The sequence below is a fragment of the Sus scrofa genome, chromosome 17 (assembly GCF_000003025.6).
Source record: "Sus scrofa isolate TJ Tabasco breed Duroc chromosome 17, Sscrofa11.1, whole genome shotgun sequence".
NCBI classification, from domain to species: domain Eukaryota; kingdom Metazoa; phylum Chordata; class Mammalia; order Artiodactyla; family Suidae; genus Sus; species Sus scrofa.
The window spans coordinates 25904215-25928982 of NC_010459.5; the positions used below are offsets into that span (position 1 = coordinate 25904215).

The following is a 24768-nucleotide window of genomic DNA, read 5'->3' on the forward strand; positions in this document are numbered from 1 at the left end:
AGCATATGGAATTTCCCAGGCTAGGGGTCAAATCAGAACTGTAGCTGCCAGCTTACACCACAGCCACAGCAACAGCAACTCGGGATCCAAGCCACATCTGTGACTTACACCACAGCCATAGCAACTCCAGATCCTTAACCCTCTGAGCAAGGCCAGGGATCGAACCTACATCGTCATGTCGGGCTCATTACTGCTGAGCTACAATAGGAACTCCCTGGTCTCCATTTAAATCTAAGAGGGCAGAACTTGAAGTCTCCTTGGATTTTGGCAAGTTCACTTGCCCAGGCCTATATAGGTACAAAGGGACAGTCTAAATAAATGAAATAAATCAAAGTGATGGAACAGGCTGTTAGAACTTTAAACAGATGCATGGGCTCTGTGCCAATTATTCACCATTCTTCAGCACCCTTGCAGACTAGCCTTATAGGAAAAAAAAAAATGCAGTCACCACTTAGGCACACTTTGTTTTAGAGCAACGGCCATGAATTTAACGCTCTCCATTACCATAAATAAGGGGAAAATAATACTTGCAGTAGGTGGTGCAAGCCCTTCTTGGGAATCAGTCCTAAAATTCCCCAGAACGACAACCACATGAGTTGGAAGCACACCCTGAGATAAGAGTTTGGTACAAGTGATTTATTAAGAGAGGGCTCCCAGCAGAGACCATTAGGGAGGAGAGTTTCAAGTCCCACTCCAGACTCGCCAAATAAGAACCTGCATTTTAACAAGCTATCTAGCTAATGCATATGCACATCAGAGTTAGAGAAGTTCTGCTTAGCGTAGGACTTTTCTTAAACTTAGAGCAAATGATTCACTTAATCCAAACAAAAGACTCCTTTAATCCCATTGCCCAGTCAGTTGCCAACTTCTTAGAACTTTTGAAATGATACACTAAAACCATTTAAAATCAATGAGAGGGAGTTCCTGTTGTGGCTCAGCAGGTTACGAACCCAGCTAGTATCCATGACGATGCAGGTTCCATCCCTGGCCTTGCTCAGTGGGTTAAGGATCTGACATTGCCATCAGCTGTGGTGTGGGTTGCAGATGCAGCTAGGATCTGGTGTTGCTATGGCTCTGGTGGTTAACAGCTCTCATTTGACCCCTAGCCTGGGAACTTCCATATGCCACGGATGTGGCCTTAAAAAGACGAAAATAATAATAATAATAATAATTACTTGGAGTTCCTGTCGTGTCTCAGTGATTAACGAACCCAACTAGCATCCGTGAGGACATCACTTTGTGGGTTAAGGATCCGGCATTGCTGTGAGCTGGCCTCACTTTGTGGGTTAAGGATCCGGCATTGCTGTGAGCTGTGGTGGAGGTCAAAGTCGAAACTCAGATCCCACATTGCTGAGCCTGTGGCAGCTATAGCTCTGATTCGAGCCCTGGTCTGGGAACTTCTCTATGCCTCAGGTGTGGCCCTAAAAACACAAAAGAGAGAAAGAGAAAGAAGGAAAGAAGGAAAGAAAGAAAGAAAGAAAGAAAGAAAGAAAGAAAGAAAGAAAGAAAGAAAGAAAGAAAGAAAGAAAGAAAGAAAGAAAGAAAAAGAAAGGAAGGAAGGAAGGAGAAGGGAAGGGAAGGGAAGGAAGAGAGAGAGAAAGAAAGAAAGGAAGAAAGGAAAGGAAGAATTACTTCATTGTAATAGAAGATGATTTCTAGTTTTAACTTCTTTGCAAGACAAGCAATTAATTCTCCATAAATACTCACGGACAATAACAAAGCCAAGTTTGAACTGTAACCACCTTTGACTATGTAAGTACTGAGAACAAGTGGTTATCTGACATTTTTACTATCTGACCCTTACATATGGCACCTATCACTATGAAACAGCATTGTGATAAATACTGACTTCAGGTAATTACTTTGACATAAGAATCATGTTCTGAATATCAAACTATATGTCAAAACATGTTGGCATTTTATCCAGGGAAAATCATTTGTTTCTTTTTTTTTCTTTCCTTCACAGGCTATTAAGCTATAATAGATATAATTGAATGGTATGCACTCATGAAACTATCACCAGAATCCAACATTAAGATAACAAATACACGTTGGGAATGGGAAAGAATTCAAGCAAGGATGAGATTCCAGAAATTCTAGCCTCAGCCTGATCCCACAGGAAGCTCTGGAGTGTAAATTATGTAGGGTTTGTTCCCCTGAGGGCAAGGAGGCTGGGCTGTCATATTCTCATGCTGCACCCAGAGCCATTGGCTAAGAGCCCTGCCACGGGGAGTGAACCCCCAGGTTCTCTGGTTTTCTGTGTCTGTGGGCAAAGGGGCTCCAGTAGCCAGCAGTTAAAACCACGAGTCAGCATGAAATAGCCCCAGGAGAGAGCCCAGAAGTAGGAGAGGAACACTCCCCATAAAGGATTCCTATCGCTCATCTCTCTTTATCTTTTTTATATTTTTTAGGGCCGCATCAGCAGCCTACGGAGGTTTCCAGCCATCTATATCACAGCCATAGCAACACAGGATCAGAGCTACGTCTGCAACCTACACTACAGCTCACAGCAATGCCAGATCCTTAACCCACTGGCTGAGTCAGGGATTGAACCCGCATCCTCATGGATACTAGTTGGGTTCATTACTGCTGAGCCGCAATGGGAAGTCCCTCAACTCTCTTTATCTTGAGGCAACAGAGTCCTTGGTGACAGATGCGGCAGGAGTTCAGGATGGTTCCCCAACCAGAGGTCCAACAAGAAAATTTTCCAAAGCAGCTTGAATGTAGTAAACAATGATCTAGTCTAAATCTCTGCCCAGTCCTAGTTTCTGGACTTCCTGTTGTGGTTCAGCAGTAACGAATCTAATTAGTATCCATGAGGATGCAGGTTTGATCCCTGGCCTTTCAGTGGGTTAAGGATGCGGCTTGCTGTGAACTGTGGTGTAGTTCACAGATGAGGCTCCGACCTGGCATTGCTGTGGCTCTGGTGTAGGCTGGCAGCTACAGCGCCGATTGGACCTCTAGCCTGGGAACCTCCATATGCCCTGGGTGCAGCCCTAAAAAGACCAAAAAAAGAAGTGTTTCCAAAAGCGACCTTACAAGGGATGGATTTTTTCCAAGTAAGCTCTATCAAAGTGTGATAGACACAGAGAAAAGTGCACAAATATTAAGTACAGTTCAAAGACTTATAAACTAAACAGATTCATGTAATCAGCAACAAAATCAAGAAACAGACCATTACCTAAGGACCAGGATGTGCTCTTTTGTTCAACATTATATCTGAGTACTTCCTCCGTGCTGTTGTGTATGGTTAAGTGTTGTTCATACCCATCATTGAATACAACTCCATTGTACAAATGGCTATTTGGGTTGTTTCCACATTGGGGCTATTATGAGTAACATTGCTATGAGCAGGGTTGTGCATGTCTTTTATGAAGATGTGGACACATTTCTGTTTGAACTATAGGAGGGAGTCAAAAAGCTGAATATACGTGCAGGTCTGCAGTTTTCCAAAGCTGGTGCATCGCTGACACTCCCTCTAGCAATGTATGAGAATCACAGTAGTTCCACATCCTTGATAACATTTAGTATTATCTGTCTTCTGTGCTTTAGCCATTCTTATCAGTATTCAGTGGAATTGCACTGAAGTTTTGATTTACATTTCCCTGATAACTAGTGAAGCTGAGCACTCGGAGGAGTTTTGAAAATGATAGATTCCCAAGTCTCAGCCAAGAGTCACCGAATACAAATCCTTCGGGGTGAATGGCCCAGGAGTCTGTCTTTTTGACTCCTTTTTTAGGGTCTGCAAGAGCAGCCAGCTCATTGCTGGCCTGTGGACTGGGCTGTCTCTCATCCAGGAATAAAGCTGTGGCTCAGGGCACTATTCTCTGAAATGCGAACATGAGACTCTGTCTCTGATTAGGTGCTGGTAATAGGTCAAGATTGAAAACATGGAATCCAAAAGCAATAGCTAAATTGAGACAGGGGTTTATTTTTCTGCCATGTGAAAGATAAGGAGCCCAGGGCTAGTACAGGGCTGCCGCAGCAAAGCAGATCCTCCGTCTCTTTCTAGATTTCTGCTCTTCTATCTCCATGTTATCTAGATGCTGCTGGAGCTCCAGCCATCATGTTTACATTTCAGGCAGGAAAAGAGGAAGAGAAAGGGGAAAAAAGAAACCCACTAGCTGAGTCAATCCTGTGTAAAAGTTTTTCCAAAAAGTCACCCAGTGACTTATTTCCTATTGACCAGAACTTAATTTCTTATTGGCCGGAATTGTCACATGACCACCCCCAGACTGCAAAGGAGGCTTGGGAAATGTTTTGTCACTGTTCTCTCCTTAAATTCCCTCTGATGTCTTTATTATTAGGAGAAAAATGTGAAATAGTTTCTGAAGAATTTGATACTATAAATAGGAGAACTCTGAAAGACAACAGCCTCACAAATAGGGGTTCAAAAAGAAAAAAAAAGTCAGTATTTTGTACCAGTGGGCAGTTAGTAAGCCAACTGTAAGTTTTGGTGAGTGCAGGGTTCTGTAGGAGATAGGATTCTACCAATCATTCATCGGCAAAAATTCACTTGCCAGGACCAGCTTTAAGTGGCTTAGGAAACAGCCCTTCCAGCCAGGCAAGGCCAGTCTCACCCTGAGCTTCACACTGCTTTTCCCAAGATCCCCACACTGTCCCTGCTCAAGACAGAGCCAAACTGTTTTCCCAAGTGTCTGCAATAAACTGCACTCCCAACAGCAGAGTACCCAGTTGCTCCATATCTTTATCAACACTTGGTATTGTCAGTCTTTATCATTTTAGCCACTCTAGTGTGTGTTAGATTTCCTATTTGAAGTATATTTAAGTAAGAAAGGCAAGATTTTTTAATTGACATATATCTCTATCTATATTCTAAATAGTGCATGGAAAGCCTCCCTTGACTTAAGGGTTCACAGACATTTCAAAAACTTACCAGGGGTCTATATCATACCTTAGTCATTGTGTCTCTCTCCCTCTCTCCTGCCCCTCTCCTTCTCCCTTGCCCTTGTTCTCAAACTCTCTGCCTCTGATACCAGCCTGGGTCTGACCTGGAGAGACATGCAGCATCTGACCGTGCTCACTTCCAAACGGAACCAACTTCATGATGAGGTCCATCAGTGGCGGAGAAACGGAGTCGGCCTAGAGTTTAATCACCTCTTTGGCTATGGAGTCCTTGACGCAGGGGCCATGGTGAAAATGGCTAAAGACTGGAAAACCGTGCCTGAGAGATTCCACTGTGTGGGAGGCTCCGTACAGGACCCTGAGTAAGTGGAGGCAGCAGTGCTGCTGCTGCTAATGGAAAATACCCCAGAGATGGCGCCATTGCATTGGTGACCATATCAGGCTCTCTCCATGTGTCAACCTGAGATGCTCTGGATTTGATGCAGGGACAGCCAGCTTTCAGGCAGAGCATTAGGATGGCACAACTCTGGGGGCATCATTTACACAGGACTCAACTGGATAACTCAGAACCCCCCCTTTGGGTGTGAGATTTTTGGTTTTTCGGCTTATGCCATTACCTGTAAGTGCAAAGATCAACCAGAGTAACCAGCTTCCACATTAGTTACCACCACGATTAATATCCCAGAAGGTCCTCTGTGTCCCCCTCCATCACCGTCTCCTCAAGAGTCACTACTATTCTCCTAACTCCATGGATTATTTTGCCTATTTTTTGTTTAATATACGTGGACCCACACACTGTGTTCTCCTTTCTAAAGAGATGATTTTGTTTAGGATGAGTCAACCGCGTTGAGTGTATACTTGAGGTCCATTTAGTCTCATTGCTAAATAATGTTCTGTTGTGTCCCTACAGCACAATTTCTTTATGCATCTGCTTGTAGGGCAGCATAAGGACTTGATTCAATTCTGAGGGAGGTAGAGAGCCATTTGGAGGGATCCAAATGAGGAGGTCCGCACACTGGGCTGGTCACGTGTGCATACTTCCCTTCCAATTTCCCATCCCAGTAAGAGGACTGGATGCTAAGGATCCCTCCTTATTTGATTTCCCTCCTCCTAGGTCCATCAGAAAGATGAAAATAGCAATTCTTGTCATTATTTTTAATCACAGTACTATTTACATGCAGTGAAATGCACAGAACCTAAATATTATTTGAGTTTGGGTAAATGTATATACCTGAGTTGCCATCACCCTGTCCAGTGAGAGAATATTCCATCACCTCCAAAAATTCTTCATGCACCCTTCCATTTAATCCCCGCCTTCCGTAGACAACCATCATTTTCATTCTGGTTCCCATAGATCCACCTTTGCTACTTCTTAGACCTTATCTAACTAGAATCACATGGCATGAATGCTTTTATGTCCAGTGTCTTTTCCCCACCGCTATGTTTATGAGATTTATTCAATTCTTGGCTGTAGTAATGGCTCACTCGTTCTCCTTGCTGTGTGGTATTCCACTGAGAGAGTACACCTGTGATTTATGTCATTTAAGGGGTGGTGAACTCTTTCTCTTTAATCACCCCCAACCCAGCCTTATTTCTGTTGGTCGTCCAAACATGGCCAGAGTCAGACCTTCTCCGGTACATCCTTCCTACCACACACCCACTTGGTCCTGGATTCCCTGAAGCCTTTGTAGTCAGTGATCCAGACCCGGATTGCACCCAACTGACAATTCTTTTGACCTCCCTGAACTTCTCTTTAGCAATTCTCAACCTTTGTACCCTGGCCCTTTGGATAGATAGTGAAGTTTGTGGATTCCATCTCAGGATCATTTCTTTTTTTCATTTTTTAAATTTTCTTTTTATTAAGGTGTTTACAATGTTGTGCCAATTTCCCCTGTACAGCAAAGTGATCCAGTTATACATACATATTCCCTTTCTTATATTACCTTCCATCATGGTCTATCCCAAGAGACTAGATACAGTTCCCTGTGCTGTACAGCAGGAGCTCATTGCTTATCCATTCTAAATGTAATAGTTTGCATCTCTTAACCCCAAACTCCCAGTGCATTCCACTCCCTCCACTCTCCCCCTTGGCAGCCACAAGTTATTCTCTATGTCTGTGGCTCTGTTTCTGTTTTGTAGATAGGTTCATTTGTGCCATTGTTTAGATTCCACATATAAGTGAGATTATATAGGATTTGTCTTTCTCTTTCTGACTTACTTCACTTAGTGTGAGAATCTCTAGTTGCATCCATATTGCTGCAAATGCATTATTTCATTCTTTTTATGGCTAAGTAGTATTCCATTGTGTATATGTACCACATCTTCTTAATCCAGACAATAAAAACAAAAATAAACCAATGGGACCTAATTAAATTCCAAAGCTTTTGCATAGCAAAGCAAACCATAAAAAAAATGAAAAACAACCCACAAGATCATATTTTTTACTATTTATTTATTTATTCATTTTAAATTACTCAAATGAATTTATCACATCTGTAGTTGTATAATGATCGTAAAAATCTGATTTCACAGGATTTCCATCCCACAGCCCAAGAACATCCCCCCACCCCCCAAACTGTCTCCTCCGGAGACCATAAGTTTTTCAATGTCTATGAGACAGCATCTGTTCTGCAAAGAAGTTCAGTCTGTCCTTTTTTCAGATTCCACATGTCAGTGAAAGCATTTGATGTTGGTGTCTCATTGTATGGCTGACTTCACTTAGCGTGATAGTTTCTAGGTCCATCCATGTTGCAAAAAATGCCAATATTTCATTCTTTTTAATGGCTGAGTAATATTCCATTGTGCATATGTACCACATCTTCTTGATCCACTCCTCTGTCGATGAACATTTAGATTGTTTCCATGTTTTGGCTATTGTAAATAGTGTTGCAATGAACATTGGAGTACATGTGTCTCTGGATAGATGCCCAGGAGTGAGATTGCTGGATCAAATGGTAGTTCTATGTTTAGTTTTCTGAGGATCTCCATACTGCTTTCCACAGTGGTTGCACCATTTACAATCCCACCACCAGTGTACTAGGGTTCCTTTTTCTCCACACCCTCTCCAGCACTTATTGTTTGTAGACTTTTGGATGATGGCCATTCTGGCTGGTATAAGGTGATACCTCAGAGTGGTTTTGATTTGCATTTCTCTAATAATGAGTGATGTTGAACATCTTTTCATGTGTTTCTCGGCCATCTGTATGTCTTCTTTGAGAACTGTCTGTTTAGATCTTCTGCCCCTTTTTTGATGGGGCAGGATCATATTTTTAAGTGCATTAAGATAAAAAACATAGGACTACAAAGGAAGTCAATTCTATTGAAAACCAGTTCTAAAATTTTGTTTTTAAAAAATATGTGATGAAGTAATTATGTCCTTTCTTTTATCAACGCATTAAGTTAAAAAACACCTGGTGGCAAGTCTAATGGCCATGATAATTTCAGGACAGTGACAGTGACCTAAATGCTACTTTCAAGACACCCTCACTGATTGTAATGAGATATGAAAATCTCTGAGCTCTTTGATGACAAGCTCTGAGGAAGTGCCAATGCCACTGTGACACATAGTCTGCTTTCATAATCAAAGGAAGAGCTACGTTCACCTTAGAAGTCAGTGAAGATAATATGTAGGGTTTTTCCATCTGAATTCTTATACCTCCTCAATTCTGTCTTCATGGCCCCAAAACAAAAGCTTCTTTTCTCTTTCCTCCCCAAGCTGCTGGGAGGTTTTGGTGAGATAAGCATAAAGCTGGTATGGAGAAGGCACTCAACAAATGTAACTTTGGGGAGTTCCTATTGAGACTTATTGGGTTAAGAATCCAACACAGTCACAGTGTCCTGCCCTCGCTTGATGGGTTAAGGATCTGGCAATGCCATGAGCTGCAGCATGGGCTGCTATGGCCATGGCATAGGCCTCAGCTGCAGCTCTGATCCTATCCCTAGCCCAGGAACTTCCATATGCTGCAGGTATGGCCAATTTTTAAAAAACATAATCTTCCTCTCCTCCTCCTTGACTTTACACCCTCCTATTTCACACAGGTAGACAAAAGAAAGATAATGATCTCCCAGAATTTTGGATACAGTAATTACTTGATTCTTACATGATTTCAAAACTGTGTATCCTGGAGTTCCCTGGTAGCTTAGCTGGTTAAGGATCTGGCATTGTCACTGCTGTGGCATGGCTTCAATCCCTGGCCTGGGAACTTCCACATGCCCTGGGCAGGGCCAAAATTGTGTATCCTTGTGAGCTACCACATCCTCCCACAGGGCATCATCCTTACTGTCTACTCTTTGAGCTTCCAGAAAATGGCACCAAGATGGCAGAGCCATGTGTATCATTCCATGGACCAGTCTATGTTCTCATAACGTGCAGCTCCCAGCAATACGACACAGGAAGCAAAGCTTTAGCCCAAGCCCTCATTTATTTATTTATTTATTTATTTATTCATTTTTGTCTTTTTAGGGTTGCACCCATGGCATATGGAAGTTCCCCAGCTAGGGGTTCAATCGGAGCTACAGCTGCCGGCGTACACCACAGCCACAGCAATGCCGGATCGGAGCCATGTCTGTGACCTACACCACAGCTCAAGACAATGCAGGATCCTTAACCCACTGAGTGAGGACAGGGCTTAAACCTGCACCTTCATGAATACTAGTCGAATTCATTACTATTAAGCCATGACAGGAACTCCCCAAGCCCTCTTTTAAAACAGAGCTGCACAAGCACCATGTGATGGGCTTTCACAAAACTAGCTGTTCTGCAGAGTTCCTGCAGGTTTTCCTGAAGCCACCCTGTGCGTAACGTCTTTTCTATTCTTGTAACCTCAGCTCAGGACAACAGGCTTTACTGGGGTTCAATCAGGTTGGTGAACTCGGTCAAGATCACAGAGGCTGTAAGCATAAGTGAGGAAGGAACTTTTATTGGGTCCCTGGTATGGGTTGTACACTTTACAAACACATAAGCATCATAGCCACCTGTGGTTGAAGGTGTGCCTCAATTCTTTGAATACCTGAATACTTTGCAGAAGTAACGACACATTGGCCCGTATTGCACCTCAGGGAGAAGCACCTACTGTGTGCCTGTCACACTGTGAGCCTTTTACATACATTGTATCTAACCCTCATTAGCCCAGAGCCATGTGTTATCACCTTTACTTCTTACAGGGAAGGAAGCTGAGACGCCGAGAGCAACGAGAAATGTGCTCAAGGTCCCAAAGTGCAGGCCAGCACCTGAAACAATGCCTGTCTGAATCCAGACCTTAGGCTTTTTCATTATATGACGTTGACCTAGTCTGTCTGGTTTGCTAGTGTGTCCTCAGGGTCTAGAACAGTGCCTAGCACTTAGTAGTCACATGATCACTGTTTTTGGAATGAATGAATGACTATTCAGCCAGGATCACCTGGGTACAAGGAAGGTGTCTTGACAGTAGCACTAGGACCCCCAGACCAGTCAGGGAAATGGGGGAGAGGGAGACCCAGCCTTGTTGCCCCCTCACCTACCCCACGCCTGAACTTGTTCTCAGATGCAGATGAGTGCGATCTGGAGCAGATGTGCTTGTTGGAGAGCTCAGAGGTGGACAGGGAGGTCTGAGGGGAGCACTCAGGAAGCCAATCTCCCCAGGTCTGGAGGGATCCCCAGCCTTGGCAACTGCCACTTTCTATGATATGCGTGCAAGCTGCCTCTGAACATGTGAGAGGCCACTGTCAGACGTATGAGTTTCCTCTGCTTTAATCTCCCCAGAGAAGCAGTCAATTGGAAAAGAAATTTTCTAAAGAGACTTTATCAGGAGAGTCAGTGAATGATGCTTGACTAAAATAAAAGAAAAAGTAGAACTGGCTATGACCGTCTGCACTGGACCAGCCATGTGCCGTGAGCGGAGCAAACCTGTGTGTTGTGTGGTGGGGCTGTCCCCAGCCTAGGTCTGTCACCACAGCAACTTCTCAAGGTTTTTTTTGTTTTTCTTTTTAACTCAGGGCAAAGAATGCAAAATAAGTAAGGGGGAGTGACTGAACCCACACAGTGGAATGAAAGCCATGTTTGCACAATCAACATGACCAGCCTACAGGCCTCCACCACAGAGCAGAAGGATCTGGTTATTTCCTTCCCACTCCACTCTCTAGGGACAGATAATACCAGTCTTGGTTAGGGTTGTCAGGAAACAGATCCTGAGAAGAGTTCGTGTGCATGTGATTTATTGAGAGAGGGCTTTTCAGGAAGAACCATAAGGGAGTGAGGGGTTTAGGAAGCAGCTGACCCAGATGTGGTATCTGGTGACATCCAGGTGTGGCCTGATGCCAGATCCACCAGGGGCTCTGGAGCATCCTTGGTACCACACACATGTCCCCACTTTGAGGCAAGGCACTGACCTGATATATCACATATCAGGCAAGCATCCGTGCCTGACCTCCCAGACAAAGCAACTCCCAGTGCTGGAGGGCAATTCTGCAGAGAAAAGGGACAGCTGAGAGCCTTTAGCAGCCACAGCTCAAGCATCTGTGTAGGGAATCCAGCCGAGGCACCATCAGCCAGGGAACCCGCTCAGCCAGTTTGGTCCAATCCAAGTCTCTCTTCTTCTATCATAAGAGATAGAATAATCTCTTATTCTGTGGAATAATGTATTTCTTGTATGAGGAACCATGTTCATTTACAGAAACCCCACTGCATGGTGGGGCTATGGATCGGATTCCCAGCTCCAGCGACCATCCCATCTCTGATTCTTAGGCATTCAAAGAAATTGTTTCAGTTTCCCTCCAGGGAAGCAAATGTCACTTCTCTGTCAGAGCTTCCATGAATTGACTTGTAAAGTGCCCTGAGTGCACTGGATACAAATGGGGACTAAAAAAGGATAAGCTTGTGTTCTGAATCCTTATGGCAACAGTGACCATTGTGGAGTTCCCACTATGGCTCAGCAGTAACGAGCCCAACTAGTATCCATGAGGACATCGGTTCAATCCCTGACCCCTCTCAGTGGATTAAGGATCTGGCATTGCCATCAGCCATGGTGTAGGTCTCAGATGTGGCTTGGATCCCATGTTGCTGTGGCTGTGGGGCAGGCAAGCAACTGCAGCTCCAATTCAACCCCTGGCCTGGGAACTTCCATATGCCTGTATGCCGTGAGTGTTGCCCCCCCCAAAAAAAATACTGACCATTGCATGTGACAAATGATTAATGATGCTTCATATTACCCAGAATGGCTATTACTCAGGATAACAGTCTCTGGGAGTTGGCTTGTGGATTTCCTTCTTGAATCTTCAAGGTGGTCTGTCCTACAAGATAGGAAAAAGGGGGAGTTCCCGTCATAGCTCAGCAGAAATGAATCCAACTAGTATCCATGAGGATGAGGTTCAATCCCTGGCCTCATTCAGTGGGTAAGGATCTTGTGTTGCCATGAGCCGTGGTGTAGGTCGCAGACATGGCTCCGATCCGGCATTGCTGTGGCTGTGGTGCAGGCTGCCAGCTATAGCTCCGATTTGACCCCTAGCCTGGGAACTTCCATACGATGGTATGGCCCTAAAAAGAAAAAAAAAAAAGAAGAAGTAGGAAAAAGGACTCAAACTCAAGACAAGTCTCAGAGCCAAGGTCCCTCTTCCCGCTCTGAGCTCTACCAACATCCTCTGTTGCCTCCAGGTGTCATTCTCAGAGAGTTCCAGAGCCCCTGAGACTCAACTCTGAAAGGAAAGCATCCTTCCTGGACCTGCCTGCTTTTCTTTTTCTTTTTTAATTTTTTATTATAGTTGATTTACAATGTTCTGTCAATTTCTGTTGTACAGTATAGTGACCCAGTCACACATATATATACATTCTTTTTCTTATATTAGCCTCCATCATGTTCCATCACAAGTGATGGGTATAGTTTCCTGGGCTACACAGCAGGACCTTATTGTCTATCCAGTCCAAATGCAATAGTTTGCATCTACTAACCCCAAACTCCCAGTCCATCCCACTCCCTCCCCCTTCCCATCCCACTCCCTCCCCCTTCCCATCCCACTCCCTCCCCCTTCCCCCTTGGCAACCACAAGTCTGTTCTCCATGTCCATGAGTTTGATTCTTTTTATAGATAGGTTTAATTTGTGTCGTATATTAGATTCCAGATATAATGATATCACATGGTATTTGTCTATCTCTTTCTGACTTACTTCACTTAATATAAGAATCTCTAGTTCCATCCATGTCGCTGCAAGTGACATAATTTTGTTCTCTTTTATGGCTGAGTAGTATTCCATTGTGTACATGTACCACATCTTCTTAATCCATTCATCTGTCGATAGACATTTAGGTTGTCTCCATGGTTTGGCTATTGTTAATAGTGCTGCAGTGAACATAGAGGTGCATGTATCTTTTTTGGAACTGCCTGCTTCTTTGTGTAGAAATTCAATGATAGAATGTGGCATTTCACTCAAAGCTAAGGCTCTGGCATTCCAGAAACCTCTAGCAAAGTGGCCAGAAAACCTGCATAAGAGGATTTCAGTTTCCCCAGCTGTTTTTCCTATAGCCTGTGAGCCGTGGCAAAAACAGAATGTGCTTGAAACAAAGCCCAAGAGATTTTCTCGGTGATGGTGGTGTCATTAACAGGTTCAAATTAAACATACGCCAATGATTAGATCTGTGCCATCCAACACAGAAGTAACTAGCCACACGTTGCTATTTAATAAAATTAAATTTAAATTTATCACTAAAATTACATTTGATCAACTCAAAATTCAGTTTCTCACTCATACTCAGCACATTTTTAGTGCCCAATAGCCACATGTGGCCAGGGGCTACTGTATTAATACAGATATAAGACATTTCCATCATTGCAGAAAGTTCTTTTATTGTTTGTTTTGGGGGGGTAGTTGGGGAGTGGTTGGCCATGCCTGCAGCATGTGGAAGTTCCCAGACCAGGGATTTTTACCTATGCCACAGCAGCAACCTGAGCCACAGAAATGCAATGCTGGATCCCCAACCCACTGAGCCACCAGGGAACAACTACAGAAAGTTCTATTGGCTAGCACTGGTCTAGACATTGGTAAGGTACAGTATATATAAATGTGTGTATATATTTTATCTTCACAACAACTCTTCAAGGTAGGAAGTAACATCTCCACTGTACAGGTAAGGAAAATGAGCTCAGACTGTTCACAGGCCTTGTCCACAACTGGACCTTCAGTCTACCCCACACAGCTCTCTGCCTGCAGGCTGGAGCCCAAATGATCACTAATCATGTATCGGGTAGCTTGTTATGTTTTGACCCTCTTCTAGATAAATGGCATCTTCTTTGAGAGATCCAGGTAGCAGCTTGCCATATCTATATATCCAAAAATGGCCTAAGCCCTGCTCTCCATCGAATTGGATGACTTTCCAGAGCCTGGTGCTTAGGACCCCACCTCCACCGCATCACTGGATCTCTGTAGCTAATGGCCGTATTGTTCAGAGCACACACAGCAACCCTCCATGAAACCGCTCATGTGTTTAAGTTTCTCAGGAGTGTATCGTCTTTATCAGTGAGCTGCAGAGAAGCTCCAGCAAGCCCACTCAGGTTCATTGCTTGCATTAACTCCAGATCTTTAAATCACTGAGCAAGGCCAGGTTCGAACCTGCATTCTCGGTTCTTAACCCGCTGAGCCACAATAGGAACTCCTGTCCTCATTTTTCCACCACCCACAATGACAGTCAGCCTTCAAGTATTTAAGTAATTTGCCCAAGCTCTCCTAACCATAGAGCATAGACGCAATAAGCATAGACCAATAAGCAGAAAACAGAATTCTAACCCATATAGGTTTATTCCCAAAGTCTGGAGAACTGCCATTATCCCATGGGATCCTGAGATGTAATTTCCTTTATTATGTTTCTGGAGCAAGAACTTTGAGCCTCTCACCTCCACAGGAGGCTGTCTCCAGAAAGGAGATCAGCTGAGGAGTTCATACCGACCCTCTATGGGGATCCAACTCTATGACTGAAGAGTCCCCCAGATTTCCGTGATTTTTCAAAGGACTGTTCTTCACTAGGAGTAATCAACCCAAGTTCACTTTTTTTATGATCGTAAAAGCAATCACATTAGCAATAATTTATCTTTATCAGGATATACTTGGTACTTTTAAAGAAAGGCATATGCACCCCTGTCTCAAAATGGGTTGCTCCATAAGTAGACCCTAATGGGACTTGAATGCTGACAATTTTTAGGGATGATCTCAGGAAACACAAGTGTGGTAGAGATGGAGGGGTAGACAGGGAAGAGGAAGCAATCCAATAAAGAAGGCACTGATGGGAGTTCCTGTCATGGCTCAGTGGTTAACAAATCCGACTGGGAACCATGAGGTTGCAGGTTCGATCCCTGGCCTTGCTCAGTGGGTTAAGGATCCGGCGTTGCCGTGAGCTTTGGTGTAGTTTGCAGACACTGCTGGGATCCCGCGTTGCTGTGGCTCTGGCATAGGTTTGGCAGCTACAGCTCCGATTGGACCCCTAATGATGCATTGGTGGGTCACTGCCACCATGGGCCACTAGGCTCAGTCCTACTAGGGCCATTGATTTGCCCCCACTGAGATCAAGGAAGCCAAGGTACAGTTACCCACCACCTTATGTTAATCATTGGTAGAGGGTTTTCCCTGCAGGGTTAATGCCTGCACACAGGAAGCTCCCATGGAGCTCCAGGAGGGAAGCTGGGAGATGCTGATACCTGAGATGGGATGCAGTCAGGTCCACAGGAACCTCAGCTGAAGATGAGGCTGGAAGTTTCTCAAGAGAATGGGAAGAGTGTCAACCACATCTGCTCCAGCCCCCTTCCACACAGAAGGTTCAAAGAGTGTAGGTGACTTGCTCAGGTTCACAGAGCTGATGGAAGAAGTTACCCCAAAGCCCCTGCTCTTCCCACTCCCCAAAGCTGCCTTCAAAACCCCTAGGTAGCGTGCCATCCCTAACTGTGTCTCCCCATCACTTTGCCCTCAGAAAAATACCATCCACTGGCAAGCTGGTGCTGACGCTCACCACCGATGCATGTGAGGGGAAGGAAAATTTCGTCCGCTACCTGGAGCACGTCCAAGCTGTCATCACGGTCAATGCGACCCGGAGAGGAGACCTGAACATTAACATGACATCCCCCATGGGCACCAAGTCCATCCTGCTGAGCCGGCGCCCGAGGGACGACGACTCCAAGGTGGGCTTCGACAAGTGGCCTTTCATGACCACCCACACGTGGGGGGAGGATGCCCGAGGCACCTGGACCCTGGAGCTAGGCTTTGTGGGGAGCGCACCCCAGAAGGGGGTGCTGAAGGAGTGGACGCTGATGCTGCACGGCACGCAGAGCGCCCCTTACATCGACCAGGTGGTGAGGGATTACCAGTCCAAGCTGGCCATGTCCAAGAAGGAGGAGCTGGAGGAAGAGCTGGACGAAGCAGTGGAGAGAAGCCTGAAGAGCATCCTGGGCAAGCACTAGCGCCACCTCCTGGCCGCCGCCGCCGCCCTGCCCGACTCTGCCTCTGTCCTCGCTCCACATCCCACCCATCGCCTCGCAATCACTGTCCCCCGACCCACGATTCCTGATCCGCCGCTTCGCTCACTGTCGGTGATTATTTTCATTACCATGAAAGCAAGCTTTTTTATTCTGTGCCCCAAATACAGTGTTCCCACCCACACCTCTGTCCCATGTGTGACTCCAAGTTCTTTATTTCTGTCATTCAGGTGGGGGATTTCCTGCCAACCAACCTGGGACAGCTTACCCCTCAACTTCTTTCCTAGAAGAGAGGAGGAGAGAATGCCTTTTAAAAGCCACACACGGTGACTCCAAGGACCGTTTATTCATGGTCTCAACTGAGGACCTGTGATCTAAAAGCATAATCTAAGATTATGTCTGAGGGTGACCTCCAAGCCTCTTAAACCACAGATGCTGTAAATCCTTTGGGGAAAGATGTTTTGATTTAACGAGATTTTTTCAGGGACGTAGTTGAAGGTGGCGTGAATTGAAAGATGCCATGCATGAGAGCTGTAATTACCAGGCGGGGTGGAGAGAGTCCAGAAGCATGAGCCTTGGACATCTTAATGCCAACATCAAGGTCATAGCTCATCCCACTCAGCCAGTGGGATAGATATAAGATCTAAGGAGCCTGGATGTTTGTTCACCAGCTGCTACTCTGAGTGATGGCAAAACCTGCTAGAGATGCCCAAACTATTCTCAATGTGTTTTGTGTTGACCCCCAGCCCTAGTTTCCCAGGGTCCCTGCCATAGCAATCCCAAAGCAAAAAGGCAAGGCAGGACAGGCAACAAGGCTGGGGAAGAGTAGGTTAGCAATTTTTAACTGAGAAATGTTCCTCTTCCTGGGTCACTCTGGGGCTTCTTAATCTGATGGACATGAGAATCGAGGGAGTGTCTGCAGCAGCTTCCACATGTCTGCTTGGGCTTTTTTTTCCAAAGCATGATTGGAGGGAAACACCTTACTCCTTCGTGTTGTGATTTCTTTGATGAGTTAGGCGTATGGCCTCTGTGCTTGAAGAGGTGTGTGAGGGGGGGCAGGGGAGTTTGAAGGGGTGAGCAGCCATCTTCCTATGCACCCCCATTTGTACGGAGCCTCTTCGGGGCAGGAGGAGGACGTCAGCTCATCCCCCAGCTTGAAGCCTGAAGGAAGACCTCTAGGGAAAGCATTCAGTTACCGTCTTGCCAGCTGAGCAGTCCAGGAGGGGATCCATTTAGTCTGCAACCCAAAGGTGACACATCCCTGTCCCCTGTCACTCCCCAAAAGACACCATCTCATTATCAAATGGAAATGCTTCCTGAGCAGCTGACACTTTGTGTTCCTACTCAAGGATTGGCTCTTCATTCCCAATCCCAATGCCCTCCATTCCCATTTGTTGGTTTGATTTGATTGCCAAGAATGATTGACCCCTCTGGCTACATCTTTGCCTTTCACAGGGGAGCACATAGCTAAGCCCAGAGTTCCTTTCCTTAAAGCCAGCAACACAGGGCATGAAGTTCCATTTCCCAGAGGTGGCAACTTTAAGAGAGAGACCTGGAAAACCCATTTTCTTTCCTTTTTTCCCCCATTGGCATGAATTTCTGTCTTCTCTCACACCATGTGACCTTCTCTCTGTAAGGCTTTACAATGTAATAATGTTTGTGATTTTTAAAAGAAATTTATTACATGTTGCGAAGGTCTTTTTAAACCTGTTTAGATTTAAAGAAAAAATAAACGGAAATCATCAAAATTTCATTTCACATTAACAGTCTGAAAATAAACCAAAGGACATTACGTGTGCATGTGTGTATAAGTGCACACAGAAATATATATACATATGTAGACTATATACACGTGTGTATATATGTGTATATATCTTTATATACACCTGTATAAATGTATATACACACATATACCTAAAATGTGTGTATGTGTATTTATTGGAGAAACAGACACCATATCCATCTCTAAAAGAATGTTCAGAGGCTATCAAGATGTTTCTGGCTGAAGAAAAAGGCCAGTGGAAATTCAGGTGAAATGTTCATCAATTCTCATTACTTCACTTCTGTAATTTTGCACCTCTCTGTATAAGCATTAAGTGTCTTATATAGCAGCACAGATATAAAATAGTTGTCCATATTTTCACGTTATGGTATAATTTATGAAATTAGAGAGTAACCTATCAGCTTCTTAATAGACATGGCAAGTTTTGATATGAGTATACAGTACATAAAAATATATATAGTGCTATTTAAAAAATGTCTGGTCTCTATTTCCTTTTTTGCACCAGTCTTAACACTAAAATATGTCTGGCTAGTGAGGTTTTTATGATATGCTGGTCCTAATGCAAGGGAGTTGTTTATAGTAATTTATTTTAAAACTGAAAATAAGTGAAAAATGATTAATCAAGTTAACATTGTTACTCCTTGTGACAAAATTTTATAAGTAAATTTAAAAATACATGATGTAAATTAGGAGATTCAACAATAAAACATTACCTTCCAGAAATTATGTGGGATGTGATATGTATTACATAAAACACTTCCATCCATTCTGGGAGAGGATAATAAAAATTGCCAAAGAGAGATCTAAAAAGCTGGCTTTCACAAATATGCTTGAAAGATGTATAATTAGCAAATAAATCATACCCAGACTATGATCTATAGCAGCATTTTTCAAACTCAGATTACATCCCCTAGCAGCATTTATATCCTCCTAAAATAAATTTAAGGAGTCAAAACCAGCATTTTGGAACAGAATAGAATAGAATGGAATAGAATAGAATAAAATAGAATAGAATAGAATGGAACAGAACAGAACAGAATGGAATAGAAGGATAGATTATGCCTTTTAATGATAAGTTTTTTTTTTCCTGAAATATTTGTTTCACGAATGTGTGTGTGTTTTGGGGGGGGGGTCTGCATGTATTGGCTCCCAATGTAAAATTGATTTCTTATTGTGGGTCATGGTCAAAAATCTTTTAGAAACATTATTCTGGAATATATTCACCAGGCTAGACCAAGTTATACTCTATTAACAATCAGTCTCTATCTGGTAGAGGTTTAACACAACAAAGGTTTACTTATCATTTACACTAGTTTCCCTGAGGATCTGGGTGTCTCCCCAAGGCCACAGACCTCCATGCAGTGACTCAGGGATTCAGGCTGCTTCCACCTTCAATCTTAGGTTTATAATCACATAGCCATGGGGTTGCTACAATCAGCAGCAGGAGAAGGGAACCCATGAAGACTCCTGCACTCTTCCACGTTGTCATCTGACCTACCATGCATTGATAGCCAGTACTGGTCAGTGACTTTGCCTAAATGCAAAGCAACTAAAAGACTGTATGTAGGACAACTAATGGGATTCTTGGTGAGCACTGGAATCTGCCTCAGAGAGAGCTTGTCCTTCTCTTAAAACACATTCTTAGGTACCAATTTACATGGCAGCCTCTCTTCATGGACATTTCCATACACAATATTACAAACCAGCTGCCCTCCATACAACCACATGCTATTCTAGCAAATCTTGACAGTTATTGATAAAATATTAATATATTTACTATAGTTCATTGTAAAAACAGTTCTCGACTTGGTCCTATCATACACTCCTTACCAAACCCAGTTAGTAAAATCTTAAGAGAGGCTGTGGCTGAAAACAGATACTGAAAGGTGTAAGGGCCAGTCTGACCTTGTGACAGACCAAAACGTATTGCTTTTTAATACTTAAGTTCGAAGGCCGATTTCCCAAAGATTATGTTATCTTACAGAATTACTACTGTATGTCATCATAATTGTCACTTACAAATTAATGAGTGGTTTTCATATGACCAATGCCTTCACTGGTCAGAGTAATCACATGAAAACCACACACTACAAAATCTTTAGAGGAGTTCCCATTGTGGCACAGCAGAAATGAATCTGATTTGTATCCATGAGAATGTGGGTTCGATCCCTGGCCTCGCTCAGTGGGTCTGGGATCCATTGTTGCTGTGAGGTGGGGTGTAGTTCATAGACATGGCTTGAACCCTGCGTTGCTGTGGGTGTGGCATAGGTCAGCAACTTACAGCTCTGATTCGACTCTAGCCTGGGAACTTCCATATGCCTTGGGTATGGCCCTAAAAAGCAAAAAAACAAAAACAAAAACAAAAAAAAACAAACAAAAAAAACCCTTTAGGAAACATAGCCAAGCATCTTATGTTGAAAGAGAAATTCTGAGTGAATTAGGAGAATCAGTGCCCTCAAACCAGAGTAAGTTCTTGGATGCAAAGAATCTCATTTGATAGAAATCTCTAAGAATCAAAATGCCGAGATAACAGACATTGGTTGTGGGAGAGAATGAGGGGTTTTAAAAACGCTGGGAGTTTGGGGGAAAAAAAAAGGAAAGAAAGGAAAGAAAAGAAAAAAAAAAAAGAGGAGTTCCCATCGTGGCACAGCAGAAATGAATCTGACTAGGAACCATGAGGTGGCGGGTTCAATCCCTGGCCTTGCTAAGTGGGTTAAGGACCCGGCGTTGCCGTGAGCTGTGGTGTAGATCGCAGACGAGGCTTGGATCCCACGTTGCTGTGGCTCTGGCGTAGGCCAGTGGCTATGGCTCCAACTGGACCACTAGCCTGGGAACCTCCATATGTGGCAGAAGCAGCCCTAGAAAAGGCAAAAAGACTAAAAAACAAAAAAAAAAAAAGGAAGAAAAGAGAAAAAGAAGAAAGAAAGAAAGGAAGGAAGGAAGGAAGGAAGAAAGAAAGAAAGAAAGAAAGAAAGAAAGAAAGAAAGAAGGAAAGAAAGAAAGAGAAAGAAGAAAGAAAGAAAGAAAGAAAGAAGAAAGAAAGAAAAGAAAGAAAGAAAGAAGAAAGAAAGAAGAAGAAAGAAAGAAGAAAGAAAGAAAGAAAGAAAGAAAGAAAAGAAAGAAAGAAAGAAAGAAAGAAAGAAAGGAAAGAAAGAAAGAAAGAAAGAAAGATGCCGAGAGTTTGACATAGCATGAGCACAGGGTGTGTCCTTGGCCTCCAAAAGGATGTGGTTGTAACTGCTGGGTGGTCCTCTGTGTTCAAAGAAGGAGGAGTGAGACCGGGAGGAGGGGCCGGCACTCCGCATGTGGGAGTTAGGCGATGGAGAGTCAGGGTGGAAGTTGGCCACAGTACCTGACAGTGTTCAGCAGAGGGCAACACAGAGGCTGGAATAAGGGCAACTCCAGCCTCTGAAGAGCTGAAGTCTGTTGAGGAGAGAGCTCAATACACAGCGAGGCCGTCCCAGATGAGCATCTTGAAACCCCGTCCACCTGCCAATGATCTGATCCCAAGCCCACACACAGCCTCCTGAAGCCATTTTCTGCTGCCCAAGGACACTGTCACCAGAGAGAGGGAGGCCAGCGTGAGCAACACCAGCACCTAGATCTCCAGGAAAGAAGACGTCTTCTCTGCGTTCAAGTTCATCAACTAGTGCTTGAGTGGCCCACTGGTCTCTCATTGCCAGGAGTCCCTTTCCTTGGGTTCAAAAAACACTGGTTGAGTTTGGATTTGAGTTTATAAGGGATCAGCTATCAAAATCTGACCTGAAGCAAATTCTTCCAGACAGCCTGCCAGTTTCCTTTTCCTCTTAGAACTTAGAAGAGACTCACTGTGGGGAGTTGCCATCATGGCTCAGCAGGTTACAAACTGGACTAGCATCCATGAGGACGCAGGTTTAATTCCTGGCCTCACTCAGTGGGTTAAGGATCTGGCATTGCCGTGAGCTGTGATTGTAGGTCACAGACTCGGATCCTGCATCGCTGTGGCCTTGCCGCAGACTGGCAGCTACAGCTCCAGTTCAACCCCTAGCCTGGGAACCTCCATGACTGACCAAGAGACATGCTCTCAGTCCAGGAGATAAAGCCCTTGTGCTGCCAGATTCCTAATATTCAGCCCTGTGAGGCTTGGGGTGGGATGGGGGTGATTGGAAATCTCATCCCACAGCGTTTTAGATGCCGGAACAACCAAATGCGGCTGGGATTCCCTTAGTTCTCATGGTAACTGTCACTGATTCCCACCATGGAGACTTCAGGCCACCTCCCCCCCATCACAATCCCAGTGTGGGTACCCTGACGTGCCCTCAAAGATGTCACCTTGCACCCAGCAGGACGCCCATGGTCTACTCCGAGCCGGATGGAAGGCAAGGCTGCAATCTATCTTTGTCTCTTTTGACCCATGTCCTGGAGCCACTGGCTAAGCTCCTGATCATAAGCACACAAGCAGCCAGGTGACGGGCAGGTGTGACTGGTGAGGTATTGACCAGGATGTGTCTACTAACAGAATATAGATGTCAACTCGAAAACTCTATTTCTTCTAATAAAACATAAGTCCATGTGGCTTTTTGTGTGTGGCATCACTTATTCTTTTACCCAAACACGAGAAATCAGAGCCAAGCATTTGCACTAATTGTGGTACTTGAATGATGTTCTTCATCACCAATGTGCCAAATGCCGTGTGAGTTTTCATGCACCTTCACTCACCAGCACCATCCCAGCTACAGACCCCACATACAAAAATTGAAGGATAAACTTGATTATCACGGTTGCTTGAAGATCCTTTCTCATGACATAAGCTTCAAGTCAAGGAGAGACCCAAATGGAATTTTCCAACATGAAAAGGGAAGGAAGAAACAAGCAGAGATGCCAGATAAGAGGTTCTTCTGATACGTACATTGGATTTATAGCAGACCTTGTTGGTGTGTGCCCTACAGCAGGAACCAGCCAACCACATCCCAGGGACTCAATCCAGCCCAGTGTTTGTTTTGTAAATATAGTCTTCTTTTTTAAATTTATTTATTTTGGAGTTCCCGCCATGGCTTATTGGAATCTGCCACATCTCTGCAGCGCCAGGGCGCAGCACATGGTGGGTTAAAGGATCCAGTGTTGCCTCAGCTTCAGTGTAGGCTGCAGTTGTGGCTCAGATCCAATCCCTGGCCCAGGAACTCCATATGCCATGGGGCAGCCAAAAAAAGAAAAAAAATAATTTATTTATTGTTATGAAAGTGTAATTGATTTACAGTGTTGTGCCCATGTAAATACAGTCTTATTGGAGGCAATCATATCTATTTGCTTTTGTATTTTCTGTGGCTGTTTTCTTCCTAAAACAGCAGAATTGAGTAGTTGTAACAGAGGCTGTACAACCTATAATCTTTTATAGAAAATATGTGCCATCCTCTGCCCTTTCTCTGTCCCCTTGGCTGGCCCCAGAGGTCATCTGCGGACAGTTTCCTTAAAAGCACGGACGCTTTCCTGCTGGGGGTGTTCTCTGGCTGCAGAGATGCTCAGGATCTAATACACAACAGGCAGAAAGGCCAGGGACTCAGTGCTCCGGGGCCACCCCCACCTGAGGAAGGGTGAGATCTGGTCCACAGATATCTCCACTTCCTTGCCTGCTGTTGGGACAATTTGAAGATGTTCAACCAGGTCTCTTCCCAGTGGGTGGAGCCCCAGCTGCCCATAGTGATGGCCAGCAAGTTAATGCTGCCTGTAGTAGCACCTCCCTTCCCAGTCTCAAGCCCAGTCTCCCCATTCAGGGGACAGAAACCCCACCAGTGATGTTAACAGAGAGAACTGAATATGAATGCCCTATAGCAGTTCCCGCTGTGGCCTCGCTCAGTAGGTTAAGGATTCAGCATTGCCATGAGCTGTGGTGTAGGTTGCAGACCCAGCTCAGATCCTACGTTGCTGTGGCTGTGGTGTAGGCCAGCAGCTACAACTCCGATTCAATCCCTAGCCTGGGAACCTCCATATGCCATGCGTGTGGCCCTAAAAAAAAAAAAAAAAAAAAAAAAAAAAAAAAAAATCCCAAAAAAAGCGCTATAAATTGAGTATAAAAGATGTATTGAAGAGTTCCTTGGTGGCTCAGTGGGTTAAGGACCTGGCGTTGTCACTGCTATAGCTCTGGTTACGACTGTGGTGCAGCTTCAATCCCTGGCCCAGGAACTTCTAAATGCTGCAAGTGCAGCCAAAAATAAATAAATAAATATTGATATATGTGTGGGGGAGAGAAACTATTTGATTCTTCTGAACTAATAGTTCCCTTTTTTCCATTTCATGCCCATCTACAACCTAAATTACCCGCATTATTTTCACTGAACAGTATTGTTCCTTTTTAAAAAATAAAAATTTCAAATCTTTCCCTGAATTAGACTGATAATTTAATACTCAACATCCTTTTTTAAATATAGTTGACTGATGATATTATATTAGTTTCAGGTATACAATATAGTGGTTCAATTTTTTTTTTTTTTTTTGTTTTTTTAGGGCCGCACCCATGGCATATGGAGGTGCCCAGGTTAGGGGTCTAATCAGAGCTGTAGCAGCCACAGCAATGCCAGATCAGAGCCGCGTCTGTGACCTACACCACAGCTCACGGCAACGCCAGAGCCTTAACCCACTGGGTGAGGCCAGGTATTGAACCCGCAACCTCATGGTTCAGAGTTGGATTTGCTAACTGCTGAGCCAAGACAGGAACTC

The 24768-nt window shown here is 44.3% G+C and overlaps 1 protein-coding gene across 1 annotated transcript in view; it reads left to right on the forward strand.

Moving 5' to 3' along the window:
* PCSK2 (proprotein convertase subtilisin/kexin type 2) overlaps positions 1 to 16476 on the forward strand; it is a 239267-nt gene extending 222791 nt beyond the window's left edge. Inside the window, 2 exon segments of the mRNA NM_001004044.1 lie at positions 5001 to 5228; positions 15791 to 16476. Coding sequence (NP_001004044.1) covers positions 5001 to 5228; positions 15791 to 16277 — 715 coding nt within the window. The 3' untranslated portion in view covers positions 16278 to 16476.